This window comes from Podarcis muralis, chromosome 11 (assembly GCF_964188315.1).
Source record: "Podarcis muralis chromosome 11, rPodMur119.hap1.1, whole genome shotgun sequence".
NCBI classification, from domain to species: Eukaryota; Metazoa; Chordata; class Lepidosauria; order Squamata; family Lacertidae; genus Podarcis; species Podarcis muralis.
The window spans coordinates 14,897,702-14,917,504 of NC_135665.1; the positions used below are offsets into that span (position 1 = coordinate 14,897,702).

A 19,803-nucleotide genomic window follows, 5' to 3' on the forward strand; every position below is an offset into this window, starting at 1 on the left:
CATGCAAAGAGATAAATGAACACTCTTTTATGCATTAAATTAACAGCTATTCCTTTTATTCAATCTATGCACTTTTGTCAACAGCTGTTCCTTTCCACAGAATTTCTATTTTTGCATTAACACTCACCCACCTTGCTTAAATTCCTATATATTTTTTCTAATATCAACCACTTGCTGGTCTCTGAACTTTTCTTTTTCAATTACAAGTGTCTTGTTTCCTTTCTCCTTTAGTGGCACAATGTTTTTCATCTGTGTTCTTTTTATAATTTGGTTATCTCTCACTTTTTCTGTATTTGTTTACCTTCCCTTTGACTACTGCCTATCAGGCTAATATATTTCCCCCTTCAGTCTCAGGAACTGGCCCGTAGCTCAGTCTGTACCCTTTTCACATATTCTAAAATGGATGTGAGAAATTTTTTAGAGAGATCTATATATTCCACATGTGCTTTAGAACAACTAGAATAAAAACAATAAACCAGCATACAACCAACTAAAGAACAAAGAAGCAAAAAAGAGCAGCAGCAGCCAGACAGTAATGCCAAAAAAAGCTTTGGACAAATTTATTTTTATTTAACAAAATTTATATACCACTTCATGGTAGCAAAACATCCAAATGGTTTGCAAGAATCATAGAATTATAGAATTGGAAGGGACCACAAGGATCCTCTAGTCCAGGGGTCAGCAAACTTTTTCAGCAGGGGGCCGGTTCACTGTCCCTCAGACCTTGTGGGGGGCCGGACTATATTTTTTTGGGGGAAATGAATTCCTATGCCCCTGGATGTTTTTGGAGAATGGGTACAAGAAACAGAGGCCACCTGAGTATCCCGCAGTAAAGCAGGGAGAAGCAGAACTCCGAGAATGGAGACCTGATTCTCATGAAGCTCAACCCCATCCAGAATAGGCTGAATACCACTTCCCGGGATTGATAAATCATTCATCATCACCACCGTCTTTATCTGGATTGAGCTTCTATTTGTTAGCTCTCATCCAGCCCATTACTGATTCCAGATACAGTGGTGCCTCGCAAGACGAAATTAATTCGTTCCGCAAGTTTTTTCTTCTTGCGAGTTTTTCGTCTTGCGATGCACGGTTTCCCATAGGAATGCATTGAAAATCAATTAATGCGTTCCTAGGGAAACCGACTTCAGACCAGGTCCGGGGACAGTCTGTCCCCCGACCTCTTCTGAAGGCTGGGGGGGGGGACAAGGGCTTTTCTTCCCACCCCCAGCATTTTAAAAAACCCCGGGACAGCGGAGGGCTTCTCCGCTGTCCGGGGCGATCTTAAAATGCTGGCGGGCGGCATTTTAAAATCGCCCCGGACAGCGGAGGACTTCTCCGCTGTCCGGGGCGATTTAAAAGCCCCTGGGAAGGCAGGCAGGGGGGACAAAGACTTTTGCCCCCCGCCAGCCTTCAGAAGATGTCCTGGACCTCTTCTGAAGGCTGGCGGGGGGCGAAAGTCTTTGTCCCCCCTGCCTGCCTTTAAAAGCCCTCCCGGAAGAGCGGAGAAACGCACTGCGTTTCTCCGCTCTCCCAGGAAGGCAGGCAGGGGGGACAAAGACATTTGCCCCCCACCCTCCTTCAGAAGAGGTCCAGGACCTCTTCTGAAGGCTGGCGGGGGCAAAAGTCTTTGCTCCCCCCCGCCTGCCTTCAAAAGCTGTCCGGCCAAGGCTTTGCGGACCTCTCCGCAAGCAGCGGCAGCGCTGCCGCTGCTTGCGGTGAGTTGCCGGCATGCCGAAGCCTGCGCACGCTGAGATCAGCGCGCCCAGGCTTTGTGGACCTCTCCTGCCTTCAAAAGCCGTCCGGGATAGCGGGAAGCGCTTCCCTGCTATCCCGGACTGCTTTTAAAATGCTGGCGGTGGGGAGCAAAGCCTTTTGGCCCCCGCCAGCCTTCCTGGACCTCTTCTGAAGGCCGGAGGGGGGGGGAAAGGCTTTGCTCCCCACCGCTAGCATTTAAAAGAGGTCCCCGGAGATTTCCCTATGGGCTTTCGTCTTGCGAAGCAAGCCCATAGGGAAATTCGTTTTGCGAAGCGCCTCCAAAACGGAAAACCCTTTCGTCTAGCGGGTTTTCCGTCTTGCGAGGCGTTCGTCTTGCGGGGCACCACTGTACCAGCTGATACCATGCCAACACTTGGGTCAGATATAAAAGAGAAACAGAGCTGGGTGTGTCATCAGCAGATTCCTGTAAACCTCTCTTGATATTTCTTTTGATGAGTAAGCAGGATATAAGTATTTTTAAATAAATAAAAGGTCTCCCATCTGGCACCAGGAATGAGCTCCAGGTTACCAGGCATTTGCAAATGGCTAGAACTGTTTCTTATTTTCTGTTTTGAAGTCAGGCCATCCATCTGTCACAAATTTCTAAGATGGGCGTATGGAGACAGGAGGGCTGAAAAAATGTGTGTGAGCTTGTAATGTACCGTATTTATTGCTCTATAAGACTCACTTTTTCCCTCCTAAAAAGTAAGGGGAAATGTGTGTGTGCGTCTTATGGAGTGAATGCAGGCTGCACAGCTATCCCAGAAGCCAGAACAGCAAGAGGGATTGCTGCTTTCACTGCGTAGCGATCCCTCTTGCTGTTCTGGCTTCTGAGATTCAGATTTCCCCCCCCCCCCCCATAGAATCATAGAATTGGAAGAGACCACAAGGGCCATCGAGTCCAACCCCCTGCCAAGCAGGAAACACCATCAGAGCACTCCTGACATATGGCTGTCAAGCCTCTGCTTAAAGACCTCCAAAGAAGGAGACTCCACCACACTCCTTGGCAGCAAATTCCACTGTCGAACAGCTCTTACTGTCAGGAAGTTCTTCCTAATGTTTAGGTGGAATCTTCTTTCTTGTAGTTTGGATCCATTGCTCCATGTCCGCTTCTCTGGAGCAGCAGAAAACAACCTTTCTCCCTCCTCTATATGACATCCTTTTATATATTTGAACATGGCTATCATATCACCCCTTAACCTCCTCTTCTCCAGGCTAAACATGCCCAGCTCCCTTAGCTGTTCCTCATAAGGCATCGTTTCCAGGCCTTTGACCATTTTGGTTGCCCTCCTCTGGACACGTTCCAGTTTGTCAGTGTCCTTCTTGAACTGTGGTGCCCAGAACTGGACACAGTACTCCAGGTGAGGTCTGACCAGAGCAGAATACAGTGGCACTATTACTTCCTATTACTTCTTTTTCTTGTTTTCCTCCTCCAAAAACTAGGTGCGTCTTGTGGTCTGGTGCATCTTATAGAGCGAAAAATACGGTATGTTCCTTTATTTGCATGGCAAATGAGAAACTGGGAGAAGTACACACTACAGTATCGTCCTAGGTAAATTCTTTTGCTGTGCAATCTGGACAGGTTGTGCTTGCCCATCCACTGCCCCTGTTCTCAGCACAGACAGTACAGGCGAGAGACGGAGTAGACTGAAGTTTCCAGCTCATGTGGAAAATGGAGGTCAGTTCTCCTCTGACTATACGAACCAGTCCACTTCAGCACTGTCATGCAAACACACCACAACAGCTAAATAGGGAAGTACAACACTCACCAACAAATTCAGGCGTCCCAAAAATGTTCTTAAACTCATTACTAAAGTCTATTTTATGCGCTAAGCCGAAGTCAATGATCTTGATACGAGGCTTTGGTACATTTCTATCCAGCAGCATTATGTTCTCAGGCTTTGAAGAAAAAAAGATTGGTTGCGTGTGAGCAGTTGCAAAACACAGGAACAATTTGGAAAAATAATCTCTTCCTGACAAGTACTCAAACTCATATGCTCTAAGCACCACACTCAACGGAAATGGCCCCGTGGCTGTGAAAGCACATTGGTTCCTCACACTGAATCCTGACTTGACACAGGGTTCCCAGATGATGATTTATTATATCCAAACATCATAATATAATGGTGGGTCCTGCACAGAACAGCTGCAAGATTCACATTTGTTCTTTATAAAATCAGGAGTATTCCTAAGTACTTAAAATAACTGAAGCAGAGACCCATAAAACACACATTTGCACATGCTAATTTGTATATACAAATGCAGGTTTGGAAATAAACTTCACAGCAGCAAGCTAATTTATTTCTCATCCAAATGACCCTAAGTAAAATAAATTCTTCTGTTAATTTGAGCCCACCCCCCATCTACCCCAAATCAGCGAGTCTTTAATTAAGTTCTCCTCAATTCATTTTCCACATCCAGTTCAAAACCAGAGTCTTCCTTCAATTAATAATTACTCACATTCATCAATCATTAAGTCTGGTCTGGCACTGAGACTGCACAGGTTCTTTCAGGCGGGCAAAATGAGTGGACTAGTAGGTAGGGGCACAAAATATTTAGGAAATAGTGCAGAAGCCCCGGGGCATGCTCCGCCACCACCATGATACTCTTATCAATAGCTACCTTTCACATAAATAATGGGGATTTTTATTATGCTATCCAAGTTCTAAGCATTGCTTTAGGCACTATTCCCCAAACTTAAAATCTATCCAACATACCTTGAGATCAAAGTGTGCAATTTGCAGAGAGTGCAGATAGTTAACACCATTGAGGATTTGCTTGAGAAATTCCGTGGCCTCCTCTTCAGACAGAGATTCCTTTTCCGCTAAAAAATCAAAGAGCTCCCCTCCTGCAACACTGTGAGAATAGGAGCAGCAGTTATTGACTTTAACCTATTGATTTTTTTCCAGCTTAAGGACTTTGTACAGCCATATTAAGAAAGGCAATCCATTCTTAAAAGCTTCCTGCACAGGATCTGAACACAGGTTTGTTTTTGGTTTTTTTTAATTACAATTCAAATGTTTATTTCAGTCTGCCATGTAACAATGCAAGATTGAAAATTCTAGGCACCTAGAAAATTGACGACTGCCTCTGAAGAATTGTTCTGGTATACTGAACTGTTTTTCTAGCTTTATTATCATAGGTTGTACTTTAATTTATGAAAATCAATGAGGTTCATACATTGTTTTGGATGACAGGAAGTGGGAGTATTAGCAAATCTCCGGAGGCAGGAGAGAAATAGCAATATTATATGCAACTATTGATTTTAAAGCAGAATACAGAAAAGTCACACATTGTTTCCCCATAACTCTTTAAACGTTGACTCCTGCCATCTCCCAACCATTTCCATACTTTGGTTATAATTTTCAGTGCTGCAGCAAACTTGATTTTAAATATTTCTGTGTACCCTTTGCCTGCATAAAGACTACATTTAAAAAGTTCTCAAATATTTTGATTGTAAAATCTGTCAAGAAACTCTTACAAATGAATGTGTACACGCATAGTCCTTTTTCCATCCATCACTTTCTGTGATGATGAATAGCAGCTGACAATAACAGTTTACTGGCTCACCATCACATCCTTTCGTTCTATACAAAACTGAATCGCAACATCCTCTGAAAACAACGGAGAAATGTTCTTGGTTTTTTTGTTCCAAATGTTACTTCTTTGTGTCAGCATCTACATTATTAGCAACAAATATTAAGTGACAAAGGCGGATTTTAAAATGAAACATTGATGAAAACACCCTTGCCTATTACCACTGTCTTTATCATATTTATTACTTATTTATATATCTCCTTCCCATTCACCAAGTGCTCTCAAAGCAGCAACTAACCCATAACAAAGAAGAAACTTGGCACTGAAACGCAACAGTGGTAATTAAAAAAAAACAACCACCAACCCAAAGGGGGAAAGATGCCTTAATCAATCTTTAGAAGACAAGGGAGAGGAAGCCAACTGGATGGTTTTCCTTTTGGAGATCCACAACACAGAGATGGAAAAGACCTTACCTATAATCGTATATAAACTAGAACCGCATATAAATTTGAATTATGGTGCTGGAGGAGACTCTTTGAGAGTCCCATGGACTGCAAGAAGATCAAAGCTATCCATTCTGAAGGAAATCAGCCCTGAGTGCTCACTGGAAGGACAGATCATGAAGCTGAAGCTCCAAGACTTTGGCCACCTCAGGAGAAGAGAAGACTCCCTGGAAAAGACCCTGATGTTGGGAAAGATGGAGGGCACAAGGAGAAGGGGACGACAGAGGACGAGATGGTTGGATAGTGTTCTCGAAGCTACCAGCATGAGTTTGACCAAAGTGCGGGAGGCAGTGGAAGACAGGAGTGCCTGGCGTGCTCTGGTCTATGGGGTCACGAAGAGTCGGACACGACTAAACGACTAAACAACAACAACAACAACAAATTGGAAAGGTCTGAATGGAAATCAGTCTTCCCTCAAGTAACCTGGTTTTAGGCTGTCTGTGGCTTTAAAAATTAACACCATTATTTTTTATTGTGCCTGCAAACTACCTTGTAGGCAGTCAAGCTTCAAGAGGCACAATATGTGCTCTGTGATCAGACCCAGATAACAGTGTCGCTGCATCATTCCGAACAAGCTGAACTATTCCAGCCTTCCAAAAGTAGCCTTATACAGAACATAGTATGCAAGCCAATCTGGAAGCTACCAAAGTATGTATGAAACAGCCAAGCCCGTATTTCTATTTACTTTAAAGCTCTAAACCAATTGTAGTACTGTCAGGGGTAATCATGGGTACCTTCGTCTCACCACTGGGGTGTTGTGTAGGCATTAGAACAGCCCATAGACAAAGTGCCATTAAGTCCACCAGCGGTTGGTGAGATGTTTCTGGACAGTCCCATAACAGGTCATGAAGGCAACAGCTTCCTCTGCTGTTTGTTCCGCACTCTATCTTCCCTGCAAGAAACCACTAGCATACCTGGCACACAAATCTCAACAATGGCCTTATCTTTCACTATCTGAGGCAGTAAATTCCATAATGATTTCTTGTTCATATGAAGAGATGTAGAGATGAAGACATACAACCACACATGCAATCACTGTCCTATATGGCTGGCTGAGGTGTTTCCCCCCACTCTTTTTATGTTAAAAATGTTTTGCGATCATGGCTGACATATGTTTTATCCTTTTAAGCTGGGTTTGGATTCAGTGCTAAATTTACAGTAGACCCTCGAGTTACGTACCTCTCTGGATACGTCATCTTCGGGTTGTGAAATCAGCAAACCCAGAAGTATTTTTCTGGGTTTTGTCGCTCACGCATGCGCAGAAGTGCTCTGTTCATGTGTGCGGAAGCGGTGCCTCTGGTTACAGATGTTTTAGGGTGCGTACGGACCCCTGGAACGAATTAAATCTGTATCCAGAGGGTCCACTGTATTGTATTTTTGTTGGGTTTATAACTTTGCTTACAATATTTGATGTATTGTACGTTGGCAAGAGATATGATTTTGTGAGGCAGCTAATATATATGAATAAATGCAATGTGCCCTTTATGTGCAATCAGTCTACTTTACAGCATAGCTGTGATCATACATTTGCATGTATGTAAGGCAATATGAAATTTTGGGTGCCATCCCTAGCAATCTGAACTAGTCCTGAGTGACCATCAGTCGCAGAGCATTATTAATTCTTATTGCTTATGCAGCTGCATCATTTTTAAGCAGCTAGAGAGACATGCTCACACCCTGAAGAGCTTAGTCTAAAACTGGACAGAAGACACAAGGGGAGTAAAGGGTTGCAGACCAAGATTACAAATACTCCAAATGCCAATCCATATCCCAATACTCAACTCAGTTCTCTGCCCTCCACTCAACTTTGAATAGCTCAAGAATCCGAATATCCCACTCATTAGGGCCATTCATTGAATATCCTTTCACAAATCTGTGGCTTCCAGGTGCTGATGGACTACAACTTTCACCATTCCTGAGCACTGGTCATACTGGCTGGGGCTGATGGGAGTTGCAGTCCAATAACACCTGGAGAACCATAGGTCCCCCACCCCTAATTTTATAAAATATAATCTCATTTAAAAGTTTGCTAGTATGACAATAGCCAACACTACTTTCATTTTCTACTGCAGAAGTTTGCTTTTTCCAAGATACTTTATCTTTGAATCTCTATATCATACGCCTAACATGAATAGCTGCACTGTATAAAGGCTGCTATTTACCGTATTTTTCGCTCTATAAGACGCACCTAGTTTTTGGAGGAGGAAAACAAGAAAGAAAAAATTCTGAATCTCAGAAGCCAGAACAGCAAGAGGGATCGCTGCGCAGTGAAAGCAGCAATCCCTCTTGCTATTCTGGCTTCTGTGATAGCTGCGCAGCCTGCATTCGCTCCATAAGACGTACACACATTTCCCCTTATTTTTTAGGAGGGGAAAAGTGAGTCTTATAGAGCAAAAAATACGGTATTTTAGGTGTGTAATGTATACCCTGCACCCGTGGCTCCTAGAAGCAGTGAGCATGCAACAGTGGCCACACACAAGGAAATGGCTTCGATTGGTCAGCTAAACCAGAAGAGGGTAGCCTATGGGACTTCCCCTGCATGTGAAGAAAGGCTCTGGCGGATTGAGCGGTCAGGACCAACAGTGGGTCCAACGGTCAAGAAAGCGGTTACTGCACATGTTGTAGAGGGAACTGAGGGGCAGATGGGGCTAGTCAACCTGGGAAGGTCGCCCATCTAGGAAAAGGAAAGCTCTGATCCTAAACCACTGCTGCCTTGCAGCTCTATTCATTCAGCAGCAAATCTGGAGGAAAAAATCTGTATCTGCTAAGGAGTAAACTCCACACAAATCCAAAGTGGAATCCCAAAGACAGTTGGATGGTGTCTCATACGCCTCATTTCAGCAACTCGTTTCTGCAGCCAAGCTAGTACCAAATGTACTGTTCTGCTTCCCTTTTGACCACATCAGTGAAGCTAAGTGTGGGCTCTTGTTGTCTGGGCCACCCAGGACCTCCATACACACTGCCCAGGCTTGCACCCCGGAGAGTTCACTGCAGTGCTGCTAAAGCAGCAAAAACAACATGGGAGGCAGGCATTGTTACCTGTCTCCACAACCACAGCAGGCGCTGTGATTCTCCAGCAGTTTGCCTTCACCCCCAGAGGCACACTTCATAAGTCTCTTGAGACAGATAGATGCGAACAATAAAGACTGTATATACCGGTACTACAGAAAAACAACTTAATAGGGACACTTAAAGGAGACAGTAATGGGCATAACCTATGGCTGGATTAGAGGGGATTGGAGTAGTATTGAAGAAATGAAGAGAGGAGGAAGAAAAAAAGTAGCGGTAGCCATGGGCAGGAAACAACCTTTGCTTCTCAATGTGAAATGCAGGAAAGGTGAAACCATTGTAAATGGGTAGGCATTTCATCAAATAGGCTAGGGGGAAAAAACCCACATCTAAGAGGTTTACCTAAGCAGGGCAACTGCTAACACATCCCACGTTTCAGTGCACTGCTGCTTTGTGGTTCATTATAATGCCTCAGCATGCACCAAGTTAAGCTTGAGCAGTTTATTCACCTTAATGGAACTAAAAAGCAAATTATGAAATTAAAATGTGAATAATCTCCATTTCACCCAGATGAAGCCAGTGGAATGCTTAAAATTCTGTTTTCAGAAGTTCACTTCTTGAACATCTGCTATAAATATTTCTGAAAAGAAATGCAGCGCAGCAAAATGGTGCTAATTAGTTGATGATTAACTTGTCCTTTGAAGAAATAACTTGTCCCCTACATTAGCCGCCATATTTTTTCCACACAGGAGATTTTATTTGCAGCATATTTATGACAACAGCTGAGGGCAAGTCTAATTGATTATTTTCCTTCTGGTTCTCTAATAGGGATTACTGAGTAAATTCTGCATAGCTCCTTAAAGAACTGCATGCTCTTGAACTCTGATTAGCAGAACGTTATAGTGAGTGCCACCCACAGACTCTAAATACTTCTAATGAACATAGCATATAATTACATTAAATTCAGATCATGTATGAACCCTGCAGCTTTCTCATTTAGCAGCAGAAAAGTAACCATTCCAATGCAATTTCTCTGATTCGTACCTAAAAGTTTATACTGACTGCTTCCCCAAGCATAAAATAACACAAAGATCACACTAAGCAAATATTAGTCACTGGCACATGCTGTATCCTCGTAAGGATAAACAACTATAGAACCAACGTTTCAGCAACCTAACATTTCATTTTTGTTCTAGTTTCATCCTTAACATAAAACATTTTCCAGAAACAAGCTCTTTGAGAATTGCTTTTTTCTGACATGCTGGTTAATCTCTTATATGGAAGAAGCACCAGCAACCAAGACCTGCACTCTGATTACTGTATTGGAGGTAGAAGCAACAAGAAGCCATTGCAGAGTTGGTTTTTCTGAGACCTATATACCCAGAGCAAAACAGCTGCAAACCCAATAAAACCCCTCAGTATTTAACACACAAGAGAGCTGTATCTACAGTACTCCCTCTCTGGATCACAAGAGGTAATTATATTTTTGTGCATGCATAAGGAGTTTACAAATGGAATCAACAGAAAACATACATGTGGAGTTGTCTATAGGTTCTAGTGCAAGGTTTAACTGAGAGTCTTCAAGAAGATCAAGCACTGTGTTTAACAGTAAAAAAAAAAAAAGATGCGTGCAGTCAACACTTCCATCCTCTGGGAGGAAAAATATATCACACAGCACTAGAAAATAATTATTTTTCAAAAGAAGCAAACAACCCTTTCTCAAGCTTTGGGATTAAATGCTACATCCCATAAGATATAATTATAGATTTTAAACAGTAACCTTGAAACAGATTAGCTTCAAAAACCAGCATCATCATTCCTTAATGAGCTAGTAGCATTGTACTTACATGCCTTTATTAATGAACTGATTAAATAATTAAGGCACCAGCTAAATAGTTATTGTCCCATGGAGCATTTTAAGCCCAGTGCGTTTAACAAAATTAAAATGGCCTACATTGGAAATGGAGAGTAAATCAGAACAAAACAGAGATTAGCCTGATTGGTTTTGCTATTGGGGAACCTATCCTTTTTCACTGATCATTCATGGTGAAAAATGAGGCCTGAACATTTAGTTAATAGCTTTTTTTTCTTGCTTGATGAGATAGAAAAGCAAAGAGTGATAAAGTTGGCATAGGCGCCGACTTTAGCCCAAGATTGAGGGGGTTCAGCAGGTGTCACGTGTTTGTGACATCGTGTACCCAATGTTGCTTCATCAGGAGGGGGCCAAGCACGGACCCCAGTGCAGCACGGCTTCAATGGCCAGCAGCTCCTCCTCTCTGGCTCTCAGGAGGAGCCAGTCACAGATGCCACACCGAAATCGGCTTCCTCTGCCCACTCCACACTGAGTGCACTCTCATGTTAAATGTGTATCCTTTTCAGATTCATCCTATGTATATTGAACACTAGATGAAATCCCCCCCCCCCATGGGGCTCAGCAGCGTTAACTAGTTGACTAGAAGTGTTAACTAACTAACTAAGTCAGCTAAGCGTGTTAACTAACAAGAAGGAATAAATTATAGGGAAATAACAGACCAGATGTCTGACAGTTAACCTTTATTGAAAATTGTATTTTTAAATGAGTAAGTTTGAAAAATTGATGGTTCAAGTTTGCAGCCCGACTCCCCAAACCAAATGAGTTCCTTTTTCATGCATTTGAGATATTTACTTAACAGTGCTTCGTTTCTGTCAGGAGCCAGTGCCAGGAGTAAATCAGCAATAAAAAAACCACTGGTGTCAGTGGATTCTTTATTCAAAGAAACCAAATCAGTGTAGGCCTAGTGATCATACTTGCGAGGACTAAAGGTCCCTGCTTTCCCACCGCTATCTTAGGCTCCTCCCTCTGTGCCTTCCCCAGCAGCCTGAAGCTCCTTCGCTTTGTCTCCCTTCGCTCTGCCCTCTTCATTTCTCTGTGCATCCTGGGAGACCAGAGAGGAGGGGAGATGGCTGCAGCAGGAGGCAGACACCCATTGATTCCTCAGCAGCCTGCTTCATCTCTGTCTCCTCTCCTCTCCTGCCACTGAGTCTGGAAGGCTCTCTGCCCTAGCCTCTTCCTGCTCACTAAACTCTTCAGCTTCTGGTGCCTCCTTCTCCCATCTGCTCCCTTTGACCACGCATTGGTGGAGCAATAGAGTACTTCTATTGCTCCATCAACAAGCAAAATGCAAGAAACTGCCAACCGGGGGGAAGAGAAACCTAATTGCCACATGTAGGTAAAAATGACAGGGATTTCCACTTCACCACTCAGTTTGATTCTCTTGTTTGTTTTCTCACTGCTTAACTCTCAAATCACTGATCTGCTGTAAAACAAAATAAATTTTCTAACTCACCTCTGTGCGCACGCACACAACACAATTCTTTTTCACAATTCTACCACCCAGAACTACCACCTTCAACCTGCAGGGTTATAATTGTTACTCCAATAACATTTCTCCTGTCCTTTTCCCAGCTCCATTCGCTAGCTTCTCTCAAAAAGCTGCAGGTTTTTTATTAAGATCCGCACCACGGTTTTTTCCAGCACAAACTGACAGAAAGATGCATTTCCAAAAACATACATTTCTGATTTTCAGAAACTACCCCATCCCCTAAAAAGCAATTTCAAAACTACTTACAGTTCAAGAATAAGAATTACATCCATTTTACTTTCATAAACATCGTGGAGAGTAATCACATTGGGATGCTGGATTTCCTTCAAGATGTTTACTTCTCGTTCAATGTCTTCTCGAGTCACTCCTCGGCGGCTGGATTTTGTTCTTCGTTTCTTGATGAATTTTGCAGCATACTGTGCCCCAGTGCTCTTCTCTCGACATTTCCTTACTACTGCAAACTGTCCACTAAGAAACACAAGACAGTAGGAAAGGTATTTATTAAGCATAGTACAAAAATATTTTCTATTGCTACACACAATAGAAATGACAAAAATTCGGAATTCATTGGCATATGCAAAATTGGGTTAATATTGGAAAACTGATAAAAAATTATTCGGCAAAAAAGAAAGAAAGAAAAGACAAAAATTAAATATGAAAGGAACACAGAAATGTGCTCATACCTGGTGACACCACTGGTCCATTTAGCTCACTTGGTGCTAGCTACGGATTCAACCAATGAGCTGTGATCTTCCCCCAATACAACCACTCATTTAAAAAGAAATAAATCCCTAACTGCAATGCGGAAAATGTTTTGGGCGGTGGGGAATCACCAGAAAAGCAATTTAGAACTAATTAAAATAGGCTTTGAAATGCTGCACATAACAAAGGTTAGAGTGAATGTGTACCAAACTGATACCACCTTTTTGACACATCACTGCCAGAGTCAAAACCCTGCCGTTTAAACAAAACAGAGCAACACTTTAAGGTGGAATCCAATGTAGCTCCATTAGCACAATTATTTATCCATGTACAAGGGAACACCCTCTCACTCTCCTCCTCTTGCGTGCTCCCTAAATTTGGTTTAAGGATTCCACCAACCTTCTGGAGCAGATTTAGGGAAAGTGTGGGGTGTGCATGAGAGAAAGGGGGGAGGAGTCCCCTTGTGCAAGTGGAAATCCTTGCACTGAATACCACCCTTAAGGGCATCTATACCTGTGGATAGTGCGCCCAATCTTCTGGGGATGAATCCTAAGGAAAATACAGGATGCTGACCATTGGATGTCCCAACGCCCCATAACAAGCACAGTAAGCCTGCAACTTGCTCTCACTTTACGTAGATGATTGACACCTGCAACCTTACATAAGTGAGGTGGGGGGAATAAATGAATGGAAAACTGGGGGAATCCACTGCCCTCCGTGCCCCATTTATTTACAGTCATGGGAAAAAGAAAGCACACCTTATTTGAATTCTGTGGCTTTACATATAAGGACATAATCACCTGTTCCTTAGCAGGTCTTAAGATTAGGTAAATACAACTTTAGATGAACAAACAACAATAACAAATAATAATAATAACAACAATAATTTATTTGTATCCCGCCCTCCCTGGCCTAAGCCGGGCTCAGAGCGGCTAACAACAAGTAAAAATAGCACAATGTACAGTGGTACCTCAGGTTAAGTATTTAATTCATTCTGGAGGCCTGTTCTTAACCTGAAACTGTTCTTAACCTGAAGCACCACTATCATGGGAATTGGGGTTGCTTGTGTGTAAACCTCCACCTGCTCCAAACTGCGTGAGGCGGTTGCGTTTTCCCCGGCTGAGCAGTCCCCCTTGGGCACGACTGCTTCAGTCGTTGGCAGAATCCGTCAGTGGGCGTTTCCTAAACTTCTTCCAACATAAAAATTCCTTAACGGACAGCCTCCTTCTTGCCTCTCTGCGCGGCAGCCTTCTGTGCAGAGTGGGCGTGCCTATCGGTGGTCCTCCACTCTCCCCACTGACCTCACTTGAAGAGTCTCGGAGCCTCCCCTCCGAAGTGCTCTCCAACCCTCCTTTCTTCCTGGTGTCACCTGATTTTCCTTCCCCCGCGGGAGCCCTCTCTCCTCCTGTACTGGTTCATTCTCCAGCATCATTGGAGAGCCTCGCCTCTCTATTTTGCTCCGATGTCAGTTCCCTGACAACCACTTTAGCTAATGGGGCCTCCTGCTGCCACTGCACGATTTCTGTTCTCATCCTGAAACAAAGTTCTTAACCCGAGGTAATATTTCTGGGTTAGCGGAGTCTTTAACCTGAAGCGCATGTAACCTGAAGCATATGTAACCCGAGGTACCACCGTACATAAAATCACAGAGTAAATTAATTCTAAAATCAATTCAGAATCAAATTAATGGCAATCACAGGGTTAGAGTTCTTTGAGGATTACAGAAGGAGAGAGGGGGTCAGACTGTGCCTTGGCCAAAGGCCAGGCGGAACAGCTCTGTCTTGCAGGCCCTGCGGAAAGATGTCAAGTCCCGCAGGGCCCTAGTCTCTTGTGACAGAGTGTTCCACCAGGTCGGGGCCATGGCCGAAAAAGCCCTGGCTCTGGTTGAGGCCAGCCTAACCTCCCTATGGCCCGGGATCTCCAAGGTGTTTTTATTTGAAGACCGTAAGGTCCTCCGTGGGACATACCAGGAGAGGTGGTCCCGTAGGTACGAGAGTCCTAGGCAGACCCTGTGTCTACCTTTGCAAGCAAACTGTCACAAACGCAGTGGGCTCACTGTAAATGAATGAAGCATGGTAATTCCACATTAAACACCCAGTGTGGAAGCACCCCATGATAACCAAAACTCCAATGTAAAGAAGACTGTTATTTCATTTGAAGGGTTTATTTCATTTGAATTTAGTGTAACCGGTACAGCGATTCAGTTACATGCTGAAACAAATTTTAAAGGTGGCTAAGATCTTCCTTTGTTCATAAGCAACAGCAACCCAGGGGGCAAACATTCTGTAGATGATCTCAGTCACTGAGCTGCAAAATAAGAGTTCAGGTGGTCCCTAAGGTTCCTTAGACCTAAGTTGTTCCAGGTTTTGTGAGTTAATACAAAAACCTTGAACCTGACTTAGCAGGAGATATTTCTAAATATTATGGAAAATTTGACATTGTTTACTGCATATGCCTATTTTCCATTTCCATTTGCTTTGTAATGAAGGAATATCAACAATATATATTACTGATTCATACAATTAAGGACTTGTGGGATTTTTATTACTACAGAGGCAGGTATAAACTGAAATAAGAGAGCTTTCCATGGGTGTTTGTGAGCTGAAGTGTGGGAAGAAATCCTGAAAGCCATTTTGCTAAAAATTAACCACAACATTTGTGTGCTCTCATTTCATTACTATGCCTCGTCACAGCTGCCTGTGCTGCAAATACAGGAAACACTCTGCAGGTTTCAAAAGTATAGTGCCAAGTGTCATAGGTTTTATTAGAATTGAAGAGCTAATTTTAATAATAATAATAATAATAATAATAATAATAATAATAATAATAATAATGTCTAGCACTCTACTTAAATAATATTAACTAGCGTATATAATTCCCCTCAAGGGAGAATATCAGTTGAAGACAGTGAGAATCACAATGAAAGCACTTTGCAAGAATAAGTGCTGTCTTTTAATAACAGTGATTTGTTTGTGATCCTGCAATTCTCCTTGAATTGGTGGATAATTGCTACTCTAAATCTCCTCTGTTCAAGGTGCTTGGCATCAGCCTATGCAAGTGTTGTAGGCGTAATGATTTTTTCAACCGTCTTTCTGACCAGTTAGCAGATCATCTGACAGATAAAATTGTGTTTTAGCGTTTAGTCCAGGAAATCATAAGCTGCTGCTTAAAACAAAGAGTGGGGAGGAAGGAGAAGGTGAAGAGGGAATTCACAAATTTACGTAAATGGGCTCTGCGTCCCTGCCCTCTTGTTGCTCTCCAGCACGGATAGGGTGCACACATAAAGGATTACTAATTAGCACAACATGGGCAACAATAACTCCCATGGCAGCCCAACTTCCTTCTCTTTATAAAAAAAGACAAAAAGAATCAGACATTGGAATGTTTATAAAGCTACTACTACTAGATGAAATTATAGTAAGTTGTATTTACCATTTCCACCCCTGCACTGTAATTAATTTAGAAATAAGACTTTACAATACCAGTTTATTAGAAGAAATTTCACTGGGGGGAAAAATTAAGCCTATATGTCTTAAAGGAAGCTGAAGTCCCATCAGTTAAATGGATTTGATTGTATTTAGTTCTATGTTTCATGGTCTGGATGATATTCAGAAGCTGCTTGCCCACTGAGGTGGATCCACAACACAACCTTTCTTGCAGCAAAATTAGTGTCCTTACTGAAAGGGTTGAGATGGACAGGAGGTCTGCATGGTGTAGGCAACAGGGATGCTGGACTGATCCTGCTGGTGTGTGCACACAGCGCTGACCTTCCTGTTTCCTCACCCTTCCCAGTAAGGGGCAGTGACTCTACTGACAGGAGGCTGGGTGCCTGCCCACTGCCCGCTATGGAGCATATTTTTTAAACTTAATTTTTGGGTTTATGTCTCTGGAAAATTATCATGTCTCATTTCTTAGAAGGAGGGGAACGATGAAGACAGGCAAATGCACACAGATCAGTCTTGACCAAATAGAGATTAGTCTGTTAAGCGACAATGGAAAAGCTATTGTTCTGTGAATAGAACTTTAGCAATAAAGATGGTAAGGGACCTCTTTCAAACCCTTCAATTTAAAGCCACAGCTTTTTAAAAAACAGATGATACTGTCAACTGTGTGAAAGGCAAAAATTAACAGAGGCAGCTGGAACTTAAAGGTAAAGGTAAAGGTACCCCTGCCCGTACGGGCCAGTCTTGACAGACTCTAGGGTTGTGCGCCCATCTCACTCAAGAGGCCGGGGGCCAGCCCTGTCTGGAGACACTTCTGGGTCACGTGGCCAGTGTGACATCGCTGCTCTGGTGAGCCAGAGCCACACACAGAAACACCGTTTACCTTCCCGCTAGTAAGCGGTCCCTATTTATCTACTTGCACCCGGGAGTGCTTTCGAACTGCTAGGTTGGCAGGCGCTGGGACTGAACAATGGGAGCGCACCCCGCTGCGGGGATTCGAACCGCCGACCTTTCGATCGGCAAGCCCTAGGCGCTGAGGCTTTTACCCACAGCGCCACCCGCGTCCCAGCTGGAACTTAGGGAAGTTGAAAAAGGAAAATGCTAAGAAGTCAATTCATGATATATTCATAGAATGTATCACTCCCTGCCCCCCCAGGGAGATATATACTGTACAAGATTTTCCCTTATTAAAAACACTCGCTAGTATAGTAATATTTACAAAATGAACAAATATTTTTAAACCAGCGTACACTGCCTCCCACATCTGTCTGAAGGGAGTTCGAAAAAGCCCAACACAATGATAAGATAATACAAAATAAATGCAGCTGAAATTGAAAATGAACAAATTAAGTGACATGCTGGATTAAAAAACCAAAAGAAGCCTCTGTACACAAATATGCTTTGACGGAGGTGCTGAAAGTATAAATGATTTTGGCTGAGTTTGGAGGGAAGGTGATTCAACATATGGGATAGCACCATAGTAAAGGCTCTCCCCTGGTTCTACCACTGCTTCATTCTCTTTATGATCCAGTGCAGATGCACAACTGCCAATTTCCTAAACATGCTTTATTGGGTGGGCTTGGCTTGTGAGCTACCTTCCCTTCTGTCTAACTTCTCTGTTCTAGCATCAACTCATCCCTCCTTTCCAAACATTAAACATGATGTAGTGTTACATCTAAATTGGCACCAACAGCATTAGCGCTAACCAGTATTTGAAAAACAAAATCAAAAACAGCTTAAATCTTCATTTAAAGCTCTGGTTAGTACTAAGGTGGTGTACAGACTGTCTTCCCCAACCTCACATCCTCCAGATGTTTTGGACCACAACCCTCATCAGCTAGAACGGCCATTGGACAAGGATGATGGAAGTTGTAGCCCAAAACATCTGGAAGGCACCAGGTTGAGGAAGTCTGATGTAGCCTTTAGTCTGCATTGGTGTGAAGCCTGGCTAACACTTACAAGAGAAGGAGGATTAATATGGAAGAAGGGAGGGTGTGCACGAATGCCTTCACTCATTCCCTTAACCATGGAATCAGCATGGTTAAGGGATTGTCAATATTACATCTGTACGGAGCCTATACATTCAGGCAATGTATCCATAAGCTCAGTTATGTTTGAACCTATTTTAACATACAAATCATGCTTTGTAAGGGACAGACAAATCAGGACATCAACCAGTCTGAAACTGGTTTGCAAACCAGTTTCTGCTGCTGACATATGAATTCACAAATCGAAGTTAGAGCCACACTTCTCAATCTCAATGGGCTACTACAGAGACATGAAGTGAAGAACTCAAGAAGTTATGTGCCGCACATGGAAAAAAGTTGGGAAAGGCTATTCTAGATACTGCAGGAATGAGTGTGCACAAAATAATCAAATACAAGAATCCTTGCATAATACTCATGTTGAGCAGGATGTAAGGAAGGTGTAGTAAAAGTATTAAGGGATGTGCCATAAATCTCTAGATTAATTTGCTGGAATTTTAATGCTGCCTGATGCCCAAGGCTATGAATTATAACACACTAAAAAGCCAATATGAAAACATTAAAAGCATTGTCCTAAAAAACAAAAACACCACGTCAGGGAACTTATGAACCACTTAAGAACTAATGTTATGTTAGATGTATCCACCTTGTGAAAGCGATAGAAAGCAGAGTTTAAGCACAAGTAATAATGAACAAGCAAACAAACAAGAACTTCAAATTGCAAACGTTAATGTGGTGATACTGCATTTGCACATGTAAAACGCTAACTGATGCTATTTAATCTGTTTATATTGCAGTAATTCTTAGTGATAATCTGGCCAATACATTTTATATTAAAGATCAGACCAGTATGTATCGTGAATGACAGATTGTGGAACATTACCTAATCAGAACAAACTGGTTGCATAGTTTGATAATCTAGAACACACTGTAAACATGTAACACCTGATAATAACAATAATTTCACGACTTGCTTTTTTCCAGTAGGGGGAGGGAGAGTTTACTCCTGCATGCTTTACTGCAACTTGTTGCCCATGAGAAAGAGAAAGAAAGAAAGAAAGAAAGAAAGAAAGAAAGAAAGAAAGAAAGAAAGAATTTGTGTGAGAATGAATCTAGTAAGGAATCTGTACACCTTTTCACCACCACTGGGCCTGTGAGGGACTTTGCAACTATGATTAAGCATTTTGCTTACTAAAATCACTCACATTCAGTCAGTGAATGTTAAACTGGGCTTGTTAAACTGTAGGAACTTTGTTTTGTTTTACAGCTTTTGCTTTTTGTATTGATGCTTTTATTGAAAGTCACCTTAATCTTAAGCCAAGAAGGAGTGCTAACACAAACATTGCCGTAGCTAGATAAATAAATGGAGCACACTCGTTTGTTTACTTTTCCTCACACACCTTCCTGAAGAGACACTAGCCCTGGTAGACAGTGTATAAAAAAGAGCAACTGATGCCCTGCAAGTACTGCTGTTTGGAACTTTTAACACACAAACGCACACACAGAG

At 42.6% G+C, this 19,803-nt stretch overlaps 1 protein-coding gene across 3 annotated transcripts in view; it reads right to left on the reverse strand.

The window, feature by feature from the left end:
- Positions 1 to 19,803, reverse strand: part of DAPK1 (death associated protein kinase 1) — an 84,034-nt gene that overhangs the window by 39,640 nt on the left and 24,591 nt on the right. For 2 of the 3 annotated variants that reach the window (XM_028749564.2, XM_028749563.2), the window contains exons 3-5: positions 12,413 to 12,634; positions 4,473 to 4,611; positions 3,525 to 3,654 (exon numbers count right to left, since the gene is read on the reverse strand). In XM_028749564.2, the coding sequence (XP_028605397.2) occupies positions 3,525 to 3,654; positions 4,473 to 4,611; positions 12,413 to 12,634 (491 nt within the window). Of the gene's footprint in view, positions 1 to 3,524; positions 3,655 to 4,472; positions 4,612 to 12,412; positions 12,635 to 19,803 lie in introns of those variants that run through there. The other variant, XM_028749565.2, reaches the window with a different exon arrangement.